This window comes from Tamandua tetradactyla, chromosome 9 (genome assembly GCF_023851605.1).
Source record: "Tamandua tetradactyla isolate mTamTet1 chromosome 9, mTamTet1.pri, whole genome shotgun sequence".
In the NCBI taxonomy this organism is placed as follows: domain Eukaryota; kingdom Metazoa; phylum Chordata; class Mammalia; order Pilosa; family Myrmecophagidae; genus Tamandua; species Tamandua tetradactyla.
Genome location: NC_135335.1, coordinates 87,231,669 through 87,249,489, shown reverse-complemented (window position 1 = coordinate 87,249,489; position 17,821 = coordinate 87,231,669). Strand labels below are relative to the sequence as shown.

Genomic DNA, 17,821 nt, shown 5'->3' with positions numbered 1-17,821 from the left:
CTTTTTTTGGGGGGGGACGGGGGGTGCATGGGCCAGGAATCAAACCCAGGTCTCCAGCATGGCAGGCGAGAATTCTACCACTTAACTACCCTTGCACTTCTGTCCTCTGTCCTCTCCTCTTATAAGAACATCTGTTACTGGAGTTAGGGTCCACTTTAATACAGTATGATCTTACCTTAACTAATTACATTTGCAGAAACCCTACTCCAAATAAGGTGACGTTACCAGGTTTAGGGTGGGCATAAATTTTAGGAGGACTCTATGTGACCCACCTCAAATGTATATCAAAGTTCAGTAGTTGTCTCAAAGAAAACCACATGCACAACTGAGGTGTGTGAATTAAACACTTTATCAGGGGACATCATCTTTGCTTGAAGGAAAAAAATAAGTTTAGTTATTTTATTCAGACAAGTATTTGGCAGACTTTTTTTTTTTTTTTTTTTTTGAGAGGGAGGAAGGGAAGGAAAGACAGAGAAGGAAGGAAGGATGGAAGGAAGAAAGGGAAACATCTTTAAACATTTTCTTGTTTTATTATATTTTGTTTGTTTGTTTGTTTTTTACATGGGCTGGGGCCGGGAATCGAACCGAGGTCCTCCGGCACGGCAGGCAAGCACTCTTGCCCGCTGAGCCACCGCGGCCCGCCCTGGCAGACTTTTTTTTCACAGAAATTAATGAAATTATCTTGTCACTTCAAGGAAAATAACTGACAGTACAAGTTAGTTGCCAATGATAAGCTTAAGAGCATTCAAGAAAAATTAAAATCTTAATAAACTTGTATCCAGCCATAAAATTTGACAACTTCCAGATACTTAAGACTTTTCTGATTAGATTGTTGGTGATATTAACAAATGCGATTTTCTTCCTATTGTTTAATGAAATATGTCAAGATTTGAAAGCTCTGCATAACTTAGTCAACGAATGTGGTAGTTAGATTCAGTTGACAACTTGGCCAGGTGAAGGTACCTAGTTCTGTTGCTGTGGACATGAACCAATGGTATGTGAACCTCATCTGTTGCTCATTACATCTGCAGTCGGCTAGGAGGCGTGCCTGCTGCAATGAATGACGTCTGACTTGATTGGCTGGTGCTTAAATGAGAGAGCTCAATGTAGTGCAGCCCATGCAGCTCAGCATACCTCATCTCAGCACTTGCAGCTCAGCCCAGGCCTTTCAAGATGCAGAAAGAAATCACCCCAGGGAAAGTTGTTGGAACCCAGAGGCCTGGAGAGAAAGCCAGCAGAGACCATCCTGTGCCTTCCACGTCAGAAAGAACTTCAGTGGAAAGCTGTCTGCCTTTCCTCTGAAGAACTAACAAAATAAATTTCCTTTTATTAAAAGCCAATCTATCTCTGATGTGTTGCATTCCGGCAGCTAGCAAACTAGAACAATGAATATTTTCCAAATAGCCAACAAATAATGTTACAGTATCACACATGAATAAAAGCTCTAGTTACAAGATAGACCAGTAGATTTTTAATTTAACAAAGTACAAAAATGTCCACTGATGGTTTCAGATTCCACATCACAACTGAGTTTCAAAAAACTACCACTTGTCAAGTTTTGTTATAGCATCAAGGAAGACTATTTACCAATATCTGAAAAAGCTATTAAAATATTTCTTCCTTCACCAATCAATTCTCTGAGGTAGCATTCTTTATGCAGCTCAACCAAAACAACATATCATATTGACAGCAGAAGCAGATATGAGAATCCAGCTATCTCTATTAAGCCAGATATTAAAAAGATTTACACAATTGCAAAGCAATGCCATTCTTCTCATTAATTATTAGTTTGGAAACTATAGTGATTTTTAATATAATAAATGCTATTTACATTAACATGTAATGGGTTTATTATTTTTTAATAAATTCATTTATTTTTTAATACTCATTTTTATTTTTCAATACAACAAATATTAAAAGGCATAACCTATTCAAACAAAAACTCTTTGGGATCTCAATAATTTTTAAGGGTATCAAGGTATCCTGAGACCAAAAAGTTAGAAAGTTGCTTTTCTAAAGAAGGAGCCAGCAAACTATTACTATAAAGGAACAAATATTAAGTATCTTAGGCTTTGCTGCCAAGTGGTCTGTGCAGCAGCTATTCAACTTGGGGTATGGAGTACAAAAGCGGCCATAAACATGCTTAAAGGAATGGGAGTTGTTGGATCTAGATCCCTGGGAACATTGTTGCTATGCAGGAATATTAGACCAGAATTGCTAGATCATCCAATGGTTCAAGTTGACAACTCATCATTTATTTTCTCTGTGAGGCCATCAGTTTTCAATCTGTGATCCAGCAAACAGTAAATTAACAAGTGGAGATCTATTTGCCTATTCATACAGCAAAAATAGCTAACCTAATTTTTCCTGTTGTATTTGCCATGAGGTCTTAAGTTATGAATATAAATCCATGATCTTTGAATACTCAGAAATTAAGCCAACCCTTATCTAAGGGGGTAAAATTGGCAAAAGACGATTGAGTAACTATAAATAAGATAATTAAGGAAGCTTACTTGTGTGACATTTTAAATAAGGACAGTATGTGGAACAAAAAAGGCCTTGATTTATCCACTTCAGTTGCCTTCTGTAGGAAATGAAGCCTGTTTAGCCTCCCCTTACTATTTCTCCTATCCTTCTATACATACCTATTAGGGAAATTATGGTGATGCACTCTAATGCTCAGCTTTATCTATCTCTGCACAAAACACCTTGAGGAAAGGGGATGTTTTCTCAGTTTGGTAGCCCCAGCACCAAGCTCACCGTCTTTACAAGAACTAGCTATTCAGGTCAGTATTTGTTGAAGGATTAGATGATTTACTGTGTGTCTACTTTATACCACTCCCTGTACTATGCTTGGAGTGAAAAGATGGATTAGAATCCCTCTCTGCAATTGCAACTGAGAAGTTAAGATTTAAGGGATGATTATAATTACTAAATCATTATATAGATATTCCCTTTCACCTTGTCATTTCAGAGTGAACAGGGAAATAAAGCATGGCAGCAGTGCCTGGACATACAGCGAATGCCTCCTGAGAAAAAACTAATTCTTCACATTAATGGGACATGAAACCAAACGGTATCGATACACAAATGGAAAAATCTTACGAAACCTGTGGAGGAGGAAAGTAGTGAAGTTTTGTTTCATAGATAATCTATTTCTGACAACAGTTACCAACTTCTAACCCCTCCCACAAGATAAATTATTTGGCGCACCAAGGAGAATGAGGCGCGCGCTTCTAAACGCAGTTGCAGGATTCGGCTCATGAAACTCGAGGCCCAAGATCCAGCTCGCGCTTACACCGGCCTAACCCAGAGCAGACTCCGCCGCCCTGGGACTTACTCGGCGTCCACCGACCCTAGCCCAAGCTCCCAGCTCCCTGCTCCCTCCTTCTTTCCCATCCCACCCCTTCCCGTCCCTCTCCCTCCACAGTCCCTTCCCTTTCCCCTATTCCTCCTCCTCCATTTTCTCTCTCCTCCACCCCCGCTCCTACTCCACCCCCACCCCCACCCACAAACATTCTGCCGGCTCCCTTTTCTGCCAGTAACATCAAGCCTCCTCAACCGTTTCCCTTCTCCAGCATCAACACCGCATCTTCCCACTCTCAAACACATGAACCGGAAATGCGTCATTTCCAGGCGCCAGAACACTCGTTTGGCGCGCGGGTCCTAAGCGGCGGATCTGAGCTTGGGGCTTGGGGCTTGTCTTATTTCTCCTCTTTTTTTGACCTTTTCCGGAAATTGGTGTCGCGAACAGCTTCTGCTGTGTCTCGGGTTTTCGAGATGCCGTCTTTTGTTCTGGGCCCAGCGACACCGACCCCCACGCCGGCCGCGGCCGCTGCCTTGCAAGAAGCTCTGGAAAATGCTGGGCGGCTCATCGACCGTCAGTTGCTTGAAGACCGCATGTACCCAGACCTTTCCGAGCTGCTCATGGTATCCGCCCCAAGTGAGTGATCGGTACCTATCTGGTGTCCCTGCTTTCTCAGCCGAAAAAACTCCTGCCTATTCCCTAATTTAGTCCTTATCCTCAGTGCTGCTTCCGGCGAAGACGTTCTGAGATTCTGGGTGTTGTTTCCTGCATTTCTGAAGAGCGGGAAAGAACCAGTGTGCAATTTTTTCTGTCCTCACTTTACACGTAAGGGGATAAAAGTGAAGAGCAAGCTCCCAGTTGAAGTAGAAAGACGCTAGGACTCCAAACTCACTACTCCCAATTGTTTATCTCTAAGGCCAGATGAATAGCGTTTGAATCCTTAATTTTTCTGATCCAAGACCTATCCTTGTTCACTCGTTTTAATGTTTAAATAAGACGGAAGGGCAAATGAAGTTAAGTTAGGAATTTACCATGTTCACTCAAAGAAATGCTTTATTGTGTGTAGACATTGTAATTAGAAGTGCTGAAAGAATTCGGGTTTTATTTTTTTTTAATTTTTATTTCCTTTCTGGAGTAATGCAAATGTTCCAAAATTGATCATGGGGATGTATGCACAATTACAGATGATACTGTGAGCCAATGATTGTATACTTCAGGTGGTTTGTATGGTGTGTGAGTGTATCTGAATAAAACTGTATTAAAAATAATTTTTAAAAAAGTGCTGGAAGAATAAAGGAAGAGGACAGGGGACTCAGCAGTGCTGCTGGGCAGGAACAGTGAAGCATAATATGTGCCAAGGAAAGAGAGGTGACTAGAAAGTAATTCATTTAATGGTCTTAAACTGTGACCAGGCCCCTCATGGCTTCTCTTGTTACTTAAATTAGCAAGAAAAAAAATAACCCCTTTTTGAGTGAGATGGAAATAGGAGAAAAGAAAAGAGCCATAAGTAAGATAGAGGTGAGATTTTTGGTACAAAGATCCGATATAAGATAACCAGTAAGTTACTGGCAGTTTATAAAATTCACTAATTTTGTAGACTTATAAATCAAAGAGAAGAAAGAAACTAAATGAAGATAGTGTTTGTTGCTGGTGGTTGGTTACCAGTGAGCTTGTCCTGTAAGGAGTGCGTGGCATATCAGCAACTATCATTTTGAACAGAATTACTCACTTGGGCTTAAGTTTGAAAACAAGGTCCTCCTCCTCCTATCTGACCCTATTCTCCATACCCACCTTTACACACACCTGCCTCTTCAACGTTATATTTTCCTTATCCTCTTCATCTTCTCATCCGCCTTGCTCCAGTCACACTAAACTTCACATTTTCCATTAAAAAATCATTCTTTACATGGTCTTTACTGTTTCTGAAATTTTCTTTCTTATGTCTTTGCCTGGTAAATTATTCCAGAGCCCCTTAAATATCACTTTCTTTGTAAAGTCTTTCTTAACCATTCCAATCCTCACCAAAGTTGTCAATTTCATCTTTTTTGCTTCCCACTGGCTTTTAGCACATTCAGTATTCTATTAAAATTATATTTCAGGATTAACTGGGATGTCTAGGATTTGCTTCAAAATAATCTATGGACAAGGTCTGGATAGATACTAATAAAACATGGTTGGGCATGTATAGGTAATTGATCAGACTAGGTAATCAGTACATAGGGATTGATTATTTTTCTCTACTTGTAAATATATATATTATAATATATATATAAATATCCAAAAGAAATTGTTAAGTTGTTTTATATGGAGAACCCCTGCCCCCAACACTTTGTACTCTGAAGAACCTGAACAAATACTTGGGATAAATAGGTCATCAGTCAAGTATACTGAATACTTTGTTCAGCACCAGACAGGACAGACTGAGTAGCCAGCCCTCTCCTGCCTTTAGAGACCTGGGTCTTAGAGCAAGAGAAAGGATGCCTAAAAGAAAACACTTTATAGACCAGTGTGTGGTTTGTTCCTCAATGAAAGATTGCTTATGCATTATTATCTATTTAAAGAAAATTGGCTGGTAAAATTAGAGTAATGATGTGGGGAAGAATTCTAATGGGGAAAAGGCATAGATTGTTTTACTCTATAACTGTTTAAAATGGGGGGGTCGAGGGGAATAAGTTAATTGTTAGTTTTGTCTCCCCAGTCAGAATTTTGTTTTATAATTATTTTATCTGAAAGTCCAAAGTGGTTTTATTTTCTGTTTAAGATTAGTAAAATAGAAAAACTGAATTATTGAACTAAGCATTTTCTTTGTTATGGAGTAAGTCTTTGTGAAAGATAACCTGCCATTTGGGGCTGGAATCAGTAACTGTTGTACCCTAACATGGAATTTTTCAGGTCTCTGTTATGTCAGGCAAAAACTATTTTATTCTCTCTGTAGCTTTAGAACTATCAGACACACACTCTTTTATAGATTGTAATGTGTCTGAATGCTCAGTTGATAAGAAATACTTTGTTTTAAATAAATGTTTTATTTTATTGTTTTGTAGATAATCCCACTGTTTCTGGCATGTCAGATATGGATTATCCTTTACAAGGAGCTGGTTTGCTGTCAGTGCCCAACCTTCCAGAGATTAGTTCCATCCGAAGAGTTCCTCTCCCACCTGAACTTGTTGAACAATTTGGACGTATCCTATTACTTTGTATTTAATTGTTTAGAAAATGTTAAAATTGGTATTTTCATTATTATAATTGTTTTGTAATTAGAAATTTATACACATTTAAGGGTTTTATTCAAAATAGATTTAAGTTCATGGGTTATTTGAAGTATACTGAGGAAATTTTGTTTAACATTAAATTTTGGAAATTGAATCACATTTTAATTCCTTGGGGACATCTAGAAGAGTAAATTGTTGAGACTTGGAATTGATGAAGTTTATAAGTAATTTCATTCCTAAGGACAACAATAAGAATTTGTATCTAAAAGTATAAGGAAGTAGAATACTAATGGTACCTTCCTAGACTGAACAGCTAACAAGTGGGGCATGCCTAATAAAAGCACCAAGCCTGTAGATATTTTGCTGAAAAGCATTTATATTAATCTGTAGCTCTTATAAAGAGATCAAAATATTAAGCAAAAATTGTAATCTGAGACTTGAAAAATATATATAAGTATTTAAAGAGTAAAGCAGTATCATATTTCAATAGAGTAATTTAGGAAAAGAAAACAAATGGAAAATTCCAACATGCTTATGCAATAAGTTGGAAAATTAGCAAAATCTGATGATTATTTTCCCTAAAGCTTTGTGTTTTTCTGAGCCTTTCTAAAATATATTAGCAGATATATAGTGAACTTTATCCCATGCTCTACTCTACTCTTTCTTGTCTTCTAACTATACTCCACTCCTCTGTTAATACTGTGGAAGAGACATTTCCTTTAATTAGGAAATGATTATATTTTCATGATTGTTTCATTCTCTTATAATTACATAACATGGTTCTTTGTCTCTTATTCAGTTGCACTATTTATAAGAGGCCTGCAGATTGTCACCCAGCTATGACTCTAACAGGCCTGGTGCTTTTTGTTACTCTTGCACCTATATGTTATAGAAAATGGTTCAACAGGTAGTTTTTGTTTTTTTAAGATAAGTGTTTTAATCTCAGATACACTTTTGTTATTAATAGATATTTTATTTATCTTATATTAAAGAGTGAACAAGTTATGATTTTTAATCATGCATTTTAATTCATAAGCTTTTGAAACAATCTCATCTTCTGTAAAGATGGAAGATTGAAATCTTTCTACCTTACATCCACACTACCGTAGATATGCAGTGTAACTGCATGATGGGCGTATTCCCTCCAATCAGCAGAGCATGGCTCACAATTGATAGTGACATATTCATGTGGAACTATGAAGATGGGTATGTATTAAGGCTGGTTTGCGTTAACATGTTTAGAATTTAGGTGATCTTTATTTTATACGTTTAGTGTGCTACTCATTACAAACTACCTAGTTTATCTTTCATTCATCTAACATATTGGTCAGTGCTTCTTAGTTAACATACAAACCAACACCTGGAAATCCTGATAAAGTATGGATTCTATTTCAGTAGTTTTGAGTGAGGCCCAGGATTCTGCATTTTTATCACATTCCAATGCAATACTGCTAATTTGGGTACCACTCTGAGTAGCAAGGGTCTAGATCCCAAACTTTAATCCTGTAGTAAAGATCGTATATCAGTAACTCTTTGACAGATGTTTTGACATTTCTGTGATGTGGTAGTCTCACAATTCATTGAAGTGACTTTACAGTTTAGTTGTCATTTTGTGGACTTGAACTTATGTGCTAATTCAAGATTTTTAACAGAATCTGAGTGAAGGCCCAAAGCACTGTTCCTTAAATAAAGCGTATTGATTTGGTAATTTCCCTCTTGGCTATTAGGAGATAAATTTTGTTTATTTTCCTTAGGTGAGATGTAGGCTAACAATAGAAAGGCTCATAGAGTTAAAGATGTTACTTTTGCCTCTGAATAGTTGATACAATTCTTAGGAACACACCAACAAAAATTGTGTCATTACTGAATGTGAACTTATACTTGTGGCTTATGAAATTTTTTTTGTGTTGTGATTTTTTTTGCTAGGAATTCCCATAGGCTATTTTTATTTTTGAAATGTTTTAGTTATCTTGCAGTCATAATAGCAGTGATGCGTGTTTGTGATTGTTCTTTATATACCTGAACTTTAATCACATTGCCCAGTTAGTTTTGCTATAACATACTCATTTTTATACTAAAGAGTAAAATGTTATTTAAGCTTGTACCTCTTAAAGAAAATCCAATGGAAAAAAAACCCACAAACTTGCTAAATAAATATGAGAATTTTTAAAGATATTTTACTTTTTTTTGCATTTCCATTACCATCTAGCTTATTTATTCATTTAACAAATTTATTGAGCTGTTTTGTGTCAGACATTTCCTTGTGCCAGGAACAGTGGTATATAAGAAAACCATAGTCCCTATCCACATGAAGCGTTATAGTCTAACTTTATAGTGCATTCAAACCAGAACTTACTTAAAGGAAAATTATTTGAAGAATATGTTTACTGAAAAAAATCAAAAACACATATACAAGATATAAATTCACAAATTCAATTCTGTAGAAACTAACTAGGCTTAGCTTCAATTATATAGTTTTCTATTTTAAGCCCTAATGCCATCTGGATGGCTAAAACATAATCTTGTCCAACTCATTGTTCTCCAACCCCTATCATTTTTGGGTCTTAGTTAGGGTGGCTGTGCAAGCCATCAAAGTGATTTATGTAATATTGAGGCATAGGAGAATGAGGCAGCTTGGCCCACATAAGTTGCCATTTAGGTGCTTTCTTCCTATTTGCATGGTCCTTTTAGAACAACCAAAAGCTTTCTTCAAAGTCTAGATCACATTTTTCCCTCCTTGATATTTCTCTTCCTTGGTGTTCTGTGAACTTCTTGCATCTCTAGTTTGATGTCTTTCATAGTTTTTGGAAATTTTTTTCAACTGTTTTCAAATATTTGGTCTGCCCCATTCTCTCTCTCTACTTGGATTTCAATTACACTTCTGATAGATGTTGATATTGTCCAACAGATTTTGGGTGTTCTGTTTTGTTTTGTTTTTTTCTCTCTCTTTGTGTTTCAATTTGGGCAATTTCTATTTACCTAACTTTAGGTTTACTGATTCTTTTCTCAGCTATGTCAATTCTACTGATAAATCCTTTTCAGACTTTATCTCTGTTAATGTGTTTTTATTCCTAAAATTTCCATAGAATTATTATTTCCTTCTCTCTGCTGAAATTCCTCACCTGTTCATATGTTTTGTCCATGTTTTCTATTAAAGCCTTTACTATATTGATCATAGTTATTTTAAATTCACTGTCTAATTGTTCAAGCATGTAGACTATAGCTGATTCTGGTTGTTGAGTACTTTGTTTCTTGACAGTGGGTTTTTTTTTTTCTTTGCTTGTGTCCTGTAATTTTTGGTTGAAAGCCAGCCACCAAGTGTAGGGCAGAGAGTTTACAGTAAGTAATAAATATTCCTGGAAATGAGTACTTGCCTCTTCTTCTGCTAGGGCTAGCAAGTAGGCCTTTATTGGGAGGTGGGAGGAGGTGGTAATCTTTCCAAATCAGAAATTGAGTTGGGTTTGGGATTTGTTGCTGTGGTTACCCTCACTACTCCACAGGCTTCAAATTCCCTTAGAATGACCTTGCCCTTATGGGAATTGGTTGGGTTGTTAGAGATTTTTTTCTTCATGTTCTTGTTACACCCCAATCCTAGGCTTTCCTTGTGAATCTGTGCTTCAAAGAAGGCCTTCTCCATGCCCTTTCCCCACCCCAGTAATAGATTACTGGTACTCGATACTTGCAGTCTGGTGGGAGGATGTTTCAAATGGGGAGCAGCATTTCCTGCTGCTTTTGGCTTTGTTCATGCTTAGCTTTAGGCAAACTTTGTGTTTGTGGATCTTAGTATTGAAACTGCTTACTGGTTTTTTGTTATATATTTAGTAAAGGGTATTATAAGGTAAAACCTCAGTTTTTAAATATGTACAACATGTTTTTCTTCAACTATTGACAGCGGAGACCTTGCCTATTTTGATGGACTTAGTGAAACTATTCTGGCTGTGGGGCTTGTGAAACCAAAAGCTGGTAAGCAATGAAAATATAAGAATGAGATTATATTTGTTTATACAGAGACTCCAGATGTTTTAGGACTACACATAACACATTTTAAGTAGCTGAATTTCCCATTGAAATTTGTTCTGAATATCTCCTAATTAGAATAATATAAAATAATGAGAAATATTTAACATAATTTACTCACTTTAATTAAAAAAGTGAGTCTGCATTTTAAAATAACTGTAATTTTTATATTTTATCTGGCTTGCTTTTTTGCTATTTCTTGATTTATTTAAAGCTTTTTGCAGGATAGATTTTTTTTCATCAGTTACTAAATGTAATATAAAAAAATGTTTTTGTCTGCATTTTTTAAGTCTTTCTAGCCTATGAAAATAGAGATACAGTATAAAATAAATCTTGGATAGGCCAAAAGCTTTATTTCAAATTTATTATGCAAATCTTTCATTAGAGCTTCTGACAAGGAGAATTAACTGATTTAAATTTAAAATGCATCCAATGAATGTATCAAGAACAAATAATAGAAAATATTCTGAAATTTCTTGCAAAGATTAAATAAAATTATTTTTAGATCACAGCCCCCTTACAATTCCTATCAGTACAAACATACAATTTTACATACTATTTATTTGAATACACTAGAACACATTTCCCTTACATAGAATCTAAAATAGACTTTATTATGATGTATCTTTGTCTTGCTTCTTCATTTAAAAGTTTATTCACATAAGAGTCAGTGGCTATTCTTGTCCCCCATTGTAATAATTACAAATTGTCCATCTAAAATAAGTAATAAAATCTCATTCTACTCAAGTATAAATTTCAATGTAAAATTGAAATCTTGTCATAGTCTTTAATATGAGAGTGGAGATGTCATCTTTGATAACTAAACAATAATGACATTTGTTTCCAACAAGTACTGAAATTTCTGACTTTCAAAAATACTTTATATTTAATAAAGTCTATGGCATACTTTATCCTGTACAAAGGAATGTTATTAGTCCGCTTGAATTCATCTTTTTTCCAAGTCATTGAAGCTTTTTTGCAGGAGTCTGCTTTATTAATGCTTTTTATGTAAGCAAGAAGATTATGAATCCCCTATTTCAGTATTATGATTGGAAAAAATACAAAAATTCATTGGTGTATTCTAGCATTTGCAGGTTTTTGCCAGAAGAATTGACAAGGTTTAATCATACTTTTCCAGCTCCTTAAGAAGCATTTCACATAGTTATCCATCTCCAGTCTCATCTTGCAGAGAGGTAATTTAGTCAAAAGAACATGTCATTTTTTGGAAAGTATCATTATAGTGATTATATCCTCCTGAATCAAAAGATTTACCTCATCTGTATAACCCAATAGTGCTGTCACCTAAGTCAAAACTTCCTCCTTCCTGTTAGTTATTCTTAGAATGGTCTTTCCTTGTCTCTTCAGAAAAATAAACCTCCTTCTTAATGTTAAGTCAGCTACTTCTAGAAATCCTGTGAAATTCTTCGTAGAAGAAAGAAACTTCCTATTTTCCAATTTCTTCACAAAACCCCTTGAAAAGGCACCAATTCATTGACCTTTTTAAAAAATATTTTTATTGAGATATCTTCATTCACCATGCACTCCGTCCAAAGTATACAGTTAGTGACTCATAATAGCCTCACATAGTTGTGTATTCATCACCATGATCATTTTTAGGACATTTGCATCACTCCAGAAAAAAAGAGAAAAAAGGTATATCCCATTCCCTTCACCCCTCCCTTTCATTGACCACTACTATTGCAATCTCCACAATTATATTTTTTACCCTTATATGTCCATACCCTGGATAAAGGGAGCATCTGCCACAAGGTTTTCACAATCACATGATCACATTATGTAAGCTATATACTTACACAATCATCAAGAATCAAGGGTACTGGAATATAGTTCAGCAGTTTCAGATACTTCCCTCTAGCCACTCAAATACACCTCAAACTAAAAAGGGATATCTATATAATGCTTAAGAATAACCTCCAGGATAACCTCTCAATTCTCTTTGAAATCTCTCAGCCACTGAAACTTTATTTTGTCTCAATTCTCTGTTACCCGTTTTGGTCCAGAAGGCTTTCTCAGTTCCATGATGCTGGGTCCCTACTCATCCCTGGGAGTCAGTTCCCACAGTGTGAGGGAGATTTACGCTGTGGAAATCATTAACTTCTTTTTGAATTAAAGATGTTATTGGCTAAGTTTTTGTTGCCAGAGCATGCTTTTGTAAAAAGCAAAAAATTAGTGGTTGTGTTGAGTTTCTTCATTAAAGTAGTATAAACAGATGTGTTACAAAACACACATGTTCATATTTATACGGAAGTACTAAACTTTCTTTTTGAAATTTTATTCACCAGTGAAACTTTTTATCATTTCAAAGACCTGCACAACAGCAGAAGTTTTCAAAAGGTGATTATAAAATGTACACTTTATCAATGAGGGAAATTGACTAAACTGAAAAATGTCATCATTAAGGGAATTGGTTTCCAATTTTACCCTCTCCTATTTCAAAATATTTGAATGAGTTATGAGAGATTTTTAAAAAGTTGACATCATTTGATAGAGGCATTCTTTACTTTTATTTCTTTAAGCCATAAACCAGCTCCACTGTTAATAAAATTGTAACCCACTAAGATTTCTTTAATCAAAGGGGACTTCTTTGGGTGTAGTATTATGATCAAGTGCTTTAAGATAAGACCTTAAATTCAAGCTTCTTAAATCAAGTTACCCTGAGAAATTGTATGTATTTTAAGGTTATTAAGGTAAAGGGTATGTGTTCAGCTTTATATACCAAACTATGGCTTTTGGGCCACTTAATTTACACATCAGTGAAAATAAAACCAAATGATAATATAAGCTTCGTTGTATTTTTGATGATATTTAATAGCCTTAAGTAGGCCAAATGTAATCCCTCATCATAATTATAATGCTAAAGTATATTTCCCCTTTTTTTCCTAACAGTTGAGTCACATGACAGTGATAATTGCATATAGCATCTCGTACCATTCTGTACTTTTTAAAGTTAAACAGTAGAATAGCATTAAATAGCATAAAGAAGTTTTTTTAAAGAATATTCATATTAACAGGAAAAAATAATTGTACTTGGTTTAATGTCCCATCTGAAACTCTATAGTTACCTGATTGTTCTAGTTTGCTAGCTGCCAGAATGCAATATACCAGAAACGGAATGGCTTTTGAAAAGGGGAATTTAATGTTGCAAGTGTATAGTTCTAAGGCCAAGAAATTATCCCAATCAAAACAAGTCTATAGAAATGTCCAGTCAAAGGCATCCATCCAGGGAAAGATACCTTAGCTTAAGAAGATCGATAAAGTTCACGGTTTCTCTCTCAAGTGAGAACGCACATGGCAGACACAGTCAGGGCTTTTCTCTCAGCTGCAAGGGCATATGGTGAGCACGGCGTCATCTGCTAGCTTTCTCTCCTGGCTTCCGGTTTCATGAAGCTCCCCAGCAAGCGTTTTCCTTCTTCATCTCCAAAGGTCGCTGGCTCGGGGACTCTCTGTTCTGTGGTATTGCAGTATTCTTTTCTCTCTCCAAATCTCCCATTCTCCAAAATGTTTCCTCTTTTATAGGACTCAAGAAACTTATCCAGACCCACCCGAATGGGTGGAGACACATATCCCCTAACACAGCCTAACAACCGTTCTTGATTGGATTACATTTCAGAGAGATGATCTAATTACAGATTCAAATATACAGTGTTGAATAAGGATTATTCTGCCTTTATAAATGGAATTTAGATTAAAACATGGCTTTTCTAGGAGATGTGCATCCTTTCAAACCAGCACACCTTATTTAGATATATAAATTCATTTGGGGGAAGAATCCGTTGTTTTCTAAAAGGTGAGCATGAATGTATAAATGTCCCTCTAGATTTTATCAGTGCTAACATTTCCCGAGGAGATGATTATAGGTGTAAATTTTGTATTCTGTCACCCATTTTCAAAATGAAATCTTTATATTTTAAGAAACTATTTTGTAATGTAACACTGATTTTAAATACCAAAATGATTGTCTCTTAAGTGGGTTTTCCACTAACATTATGTAAATGATCACAGGTAGTAATTTTTTAACATATATTTTTAAATTTCTATCAAAATTAGCTAAACTGGATTGGGATTTTTCATATGCCAGTAACTCATTTTTTTTTTTAAATACCAAAAAAACACCAAATAAACGCAAACATTCCTATTTTGATCATTCCATTCTACATATATAGTCACTAATTCACAATATCATCACTAGTTGCATATTCATCAACATGATCATTTCTTAGAACATTTGCTTCTATTCAGAAAAAGAAATAAAACAAAAACAGAAAATTATACATATCATACCCCTTATCCCTCCCTTTCATTGATCACTAGCATTTCAAACTAAATTTATTTTAACATTTGTTCCCCTTATTTATTTTTATTCCATATGTTCTGCTCATCTGTTGACAAGGTAGATAAAAGGAGCATCAGACACAAGGTTTTCACAGTCACACACTCACATTGTGAAAGCTGTATCATTATTCAGTCATCCTCAAGAAACATGGTTACTGGAACACAGCTCTACATTTTCAAGCAGTTCCTTCCAGCCTCTCCATTTCATCTTGGATAACAAGGTGATATCTACTTAATGCGTAAGAATAACCTCCAGGATAACCTCTCGACTGTTTGGAATCTCTCAGCCATTGACACTTTGTCTCATTTCACTCTTCCCTCTTTTGATCGAGGTTTTCCAATCCCTTGATGCTGATTCTCAGCTCATTCTAGGTTTTTTCTCAATCCCTTGATGCTGAGTCTCAGCTGATTCCGGGATTTCTGTCCCATGTTTCCAGGAAGGTCCACACCCCCTGGGAGTCATGTCCCACGTAGACAGGGGGAGGCTGGTGAGTTTGCTTGTTTTGTTGGCTGGAGAGAGAGGCTACATCTGAGCAACAAAAGAGGTTCTCTTGGGGGTGACTCTTAGGCCTAATTTTAAGTAGGCTTGACCTATCCTTTGTGGGGTTAAGTTTCATCTGAACAAACCCCAAGACTGGGGGCTCAGCCTATAGCTTTGGTGTTGTCCACATTGCTTGTGAGAATATCAAGTATTCAACTTGGGGAGGTTGAATTCCCCACCACCCCCACCCCCACCCCCACCCCCCGTTCTCACCATTCCCCGAGGGGGACTTTGCAAATACTTTTCCACTCACTGATCAAATCACTCAGGGATTCATCAGGGCATCACTCTGGACAAACCAACAAAATCTCATGTCCTACCCAAGGTTCCATGTTCTTATGTTTTTCAGCCAACTATCTACATAAGTTATATTAGGAGATGCACTAGTCAAAATATAAATTTTGTACCAAATAAACCTTTTTTGCTTTAGTCTCACACATAAGTTGAGATTTTAAAGTATTAATTACCATCTGTTTTCAGCACCCTGCACTAATGACATTCCTTTGTTCTTCCTCATGCAAAAACATTTTTAAAATTTGTACATTTATAAATATAAGTAGATTGTTTAGTTTAGTACTCTGTGTATTTTCCCAATGTAATTCCATTATACTGTGACTTCAAGTTTGTATTTTCCCTTCTAGTCTTGCTTACACTTTTTCTCAATTTACTTGCTCAAACATGTCATTATAAATCCATCCTGAATTAAGTCTTCAGCCTGTTTTACTCAGTCTATCTCTTTTGCAAAATAAAATGTGTGCTGTAAAATTTTTTAAAAACTTTTTTTACATTTAGTCACTATCATTACATACTCGAGGCATTCCTAGATTATACCGTCTCAATCTTTATCGTCTCTCTGATTTTTTGTACCCCGAGCCCTCCTCTCTCTATTATTCTCACATTCAGCTTCATTCAGTGTTTTAACATAATTGTATTACAGCTAGGTAGTATTGTTCTGTCCATTTATGAGTTTTTACATTCAGTCCCGGCCAGTAACTCATTTTAATGGTAAATCTACATACTATTAATGCTTAAGTGCTGTTTATTTTTCTGATAATAATTCTTATCCCACATCTACTTATCTTAGGCATTTTTCAACCTCATGTACGACACCTCCTGGTTTTGGCAACCCCTGTGGATATAGTGATTCTTGGACTTAGCTATACTAATTTACAGACAGGTATGGTAGCTCTCATGTTGTCGTTTTTCTAAATAAAAATATGTCACCCAATTTAATATTGTAATTGAAACCTAGTATGTTTCACTAAGTTAAACTTTCTAGGCTATTCCCTCTGAAGAATATTTCCCTATGGAAATAGTTGCTTTATCAAAAATTATTTTAGATCTAGTTGCCATGTTAATTTGTAGCTCTTAAACGTCCAAAATACATGGAAGTTACTCTTTGTAAATAAAGAGAAATAACTGAACACTAGTGAGCTTTTAAATAATGCCACCAGTTTCTTTGACTCTAGCTTTTTAATGGCCATTTTAACACATGGACACTGATTTATAATGCATTATCTATTCTTTCCCTTAAAGTAAGAAGTCTTCAGTTTATTACAGGCAGACTCAATGGTTTCTTTTGTTTTCTGGCAATCTATTTTAGATAAAATAATGTTGAATTTAGTGATTCAGTGTAATGATTATTTCGTATCCTCAGGCCATTTTTCACAATTTAATAACTGGGGTTAGCTTCTTGTTTGTTTGATGTTTTACTGTACAGTACATCTATGTAGCTTTATAGTTCTGTTTAACTTGAATCATCAAATAGATTGTATCTCAGACTTTTTATAGTAATGGAGTTTATCAGTAAGAATTTAGTAAGAAAATCAGTTCTGTAGATAGTGCCAGAGTTGTTTTAAACTTTAAAAGGCTAATAAACTGATACCTGTATTCTTTCTTTAAAAATTAAAAAATAGGTTCTGGAGTTCTTAATGACAGTATGTCTGGTGGAATGCAGTTGCTTCCAGATCCTTTATATTCTCTTCCCACTGATAATACTTACCTTTTAACAATAACCTCCACTGATAATGGCCGAATTTTCTTGGCTGGAAAAGATGGCTGTTTATATGAAGTAGCATACCAAGTAAGTCTGGCATTAATAAACATTCTGTCTTCTCTCAGTAGAGTATGGATACAGAGGATTTGGTTTTTTTTTTTCTAAGTATAAAAGCACATTAATATATTCTTGGGGAATAATATTCAAACATACAGTTAAAGCTGTAGTCCTCCATGAACTCACCATCCCTACAAAACCCAATCTTCTTTCCAGAGGTAAAAGCTATTATCAGTTCTGTGTAGGTCCCTATAGAACATGATATATACATTGATGTATGTATGTATGTATGTATATAGTATAATTTTTTTACTTGTATCATTGCTTATACAAGTATA

The 17,821-nt window shown here is 35.6% G+C and overlaps 1 protein-coding gene across 4 annotated transcripts in view; it reads left to right on the top strand.

The window, feature by feature from the left end:
• The first annotated feature begins 3,299 nt into the window (after positions 1-3,299).
• Positions 3,300-17,821, top strand: part of NUP155 (nucleoporin 155) — an 85,435-nt gene continuing 70,913 nt past the window's right edge. For 2 of the 4 annotated variants that reach the window (XM_077117000.1, XM_077116999.1), the window contains exons 1-6: positions 3,301-3,943; positions 6,352-6,489; positions 7,629-7,725; positions 10,412-10,482; positions 16,515-16,607; positions 17,347-17,513. In XM_077117000.1, the coding sequence (XP_076973115.1) occupies positions 3,622-3,943; positions 6,352-6,489; positions 7,629-7,725; positions 10,412-10,482; positions 16,515-16,607; positions 17,347-17,513 (888 nt within the window). In that variant the 5' untranslated portion in view covers positions 3,301-3,621. Of the gene's footprint in view, positions 3,944-6,351; positions 6,490-7,555; positions 7,726-10,411; positions 10,483-16,514; positions 16,608-17,346; positions 17,514-17,821 lie in introns of those variants that run through there. The other 2 variants (XM_077117002.1, XM_077117001.1) reach the window with 2 other exon arrangements.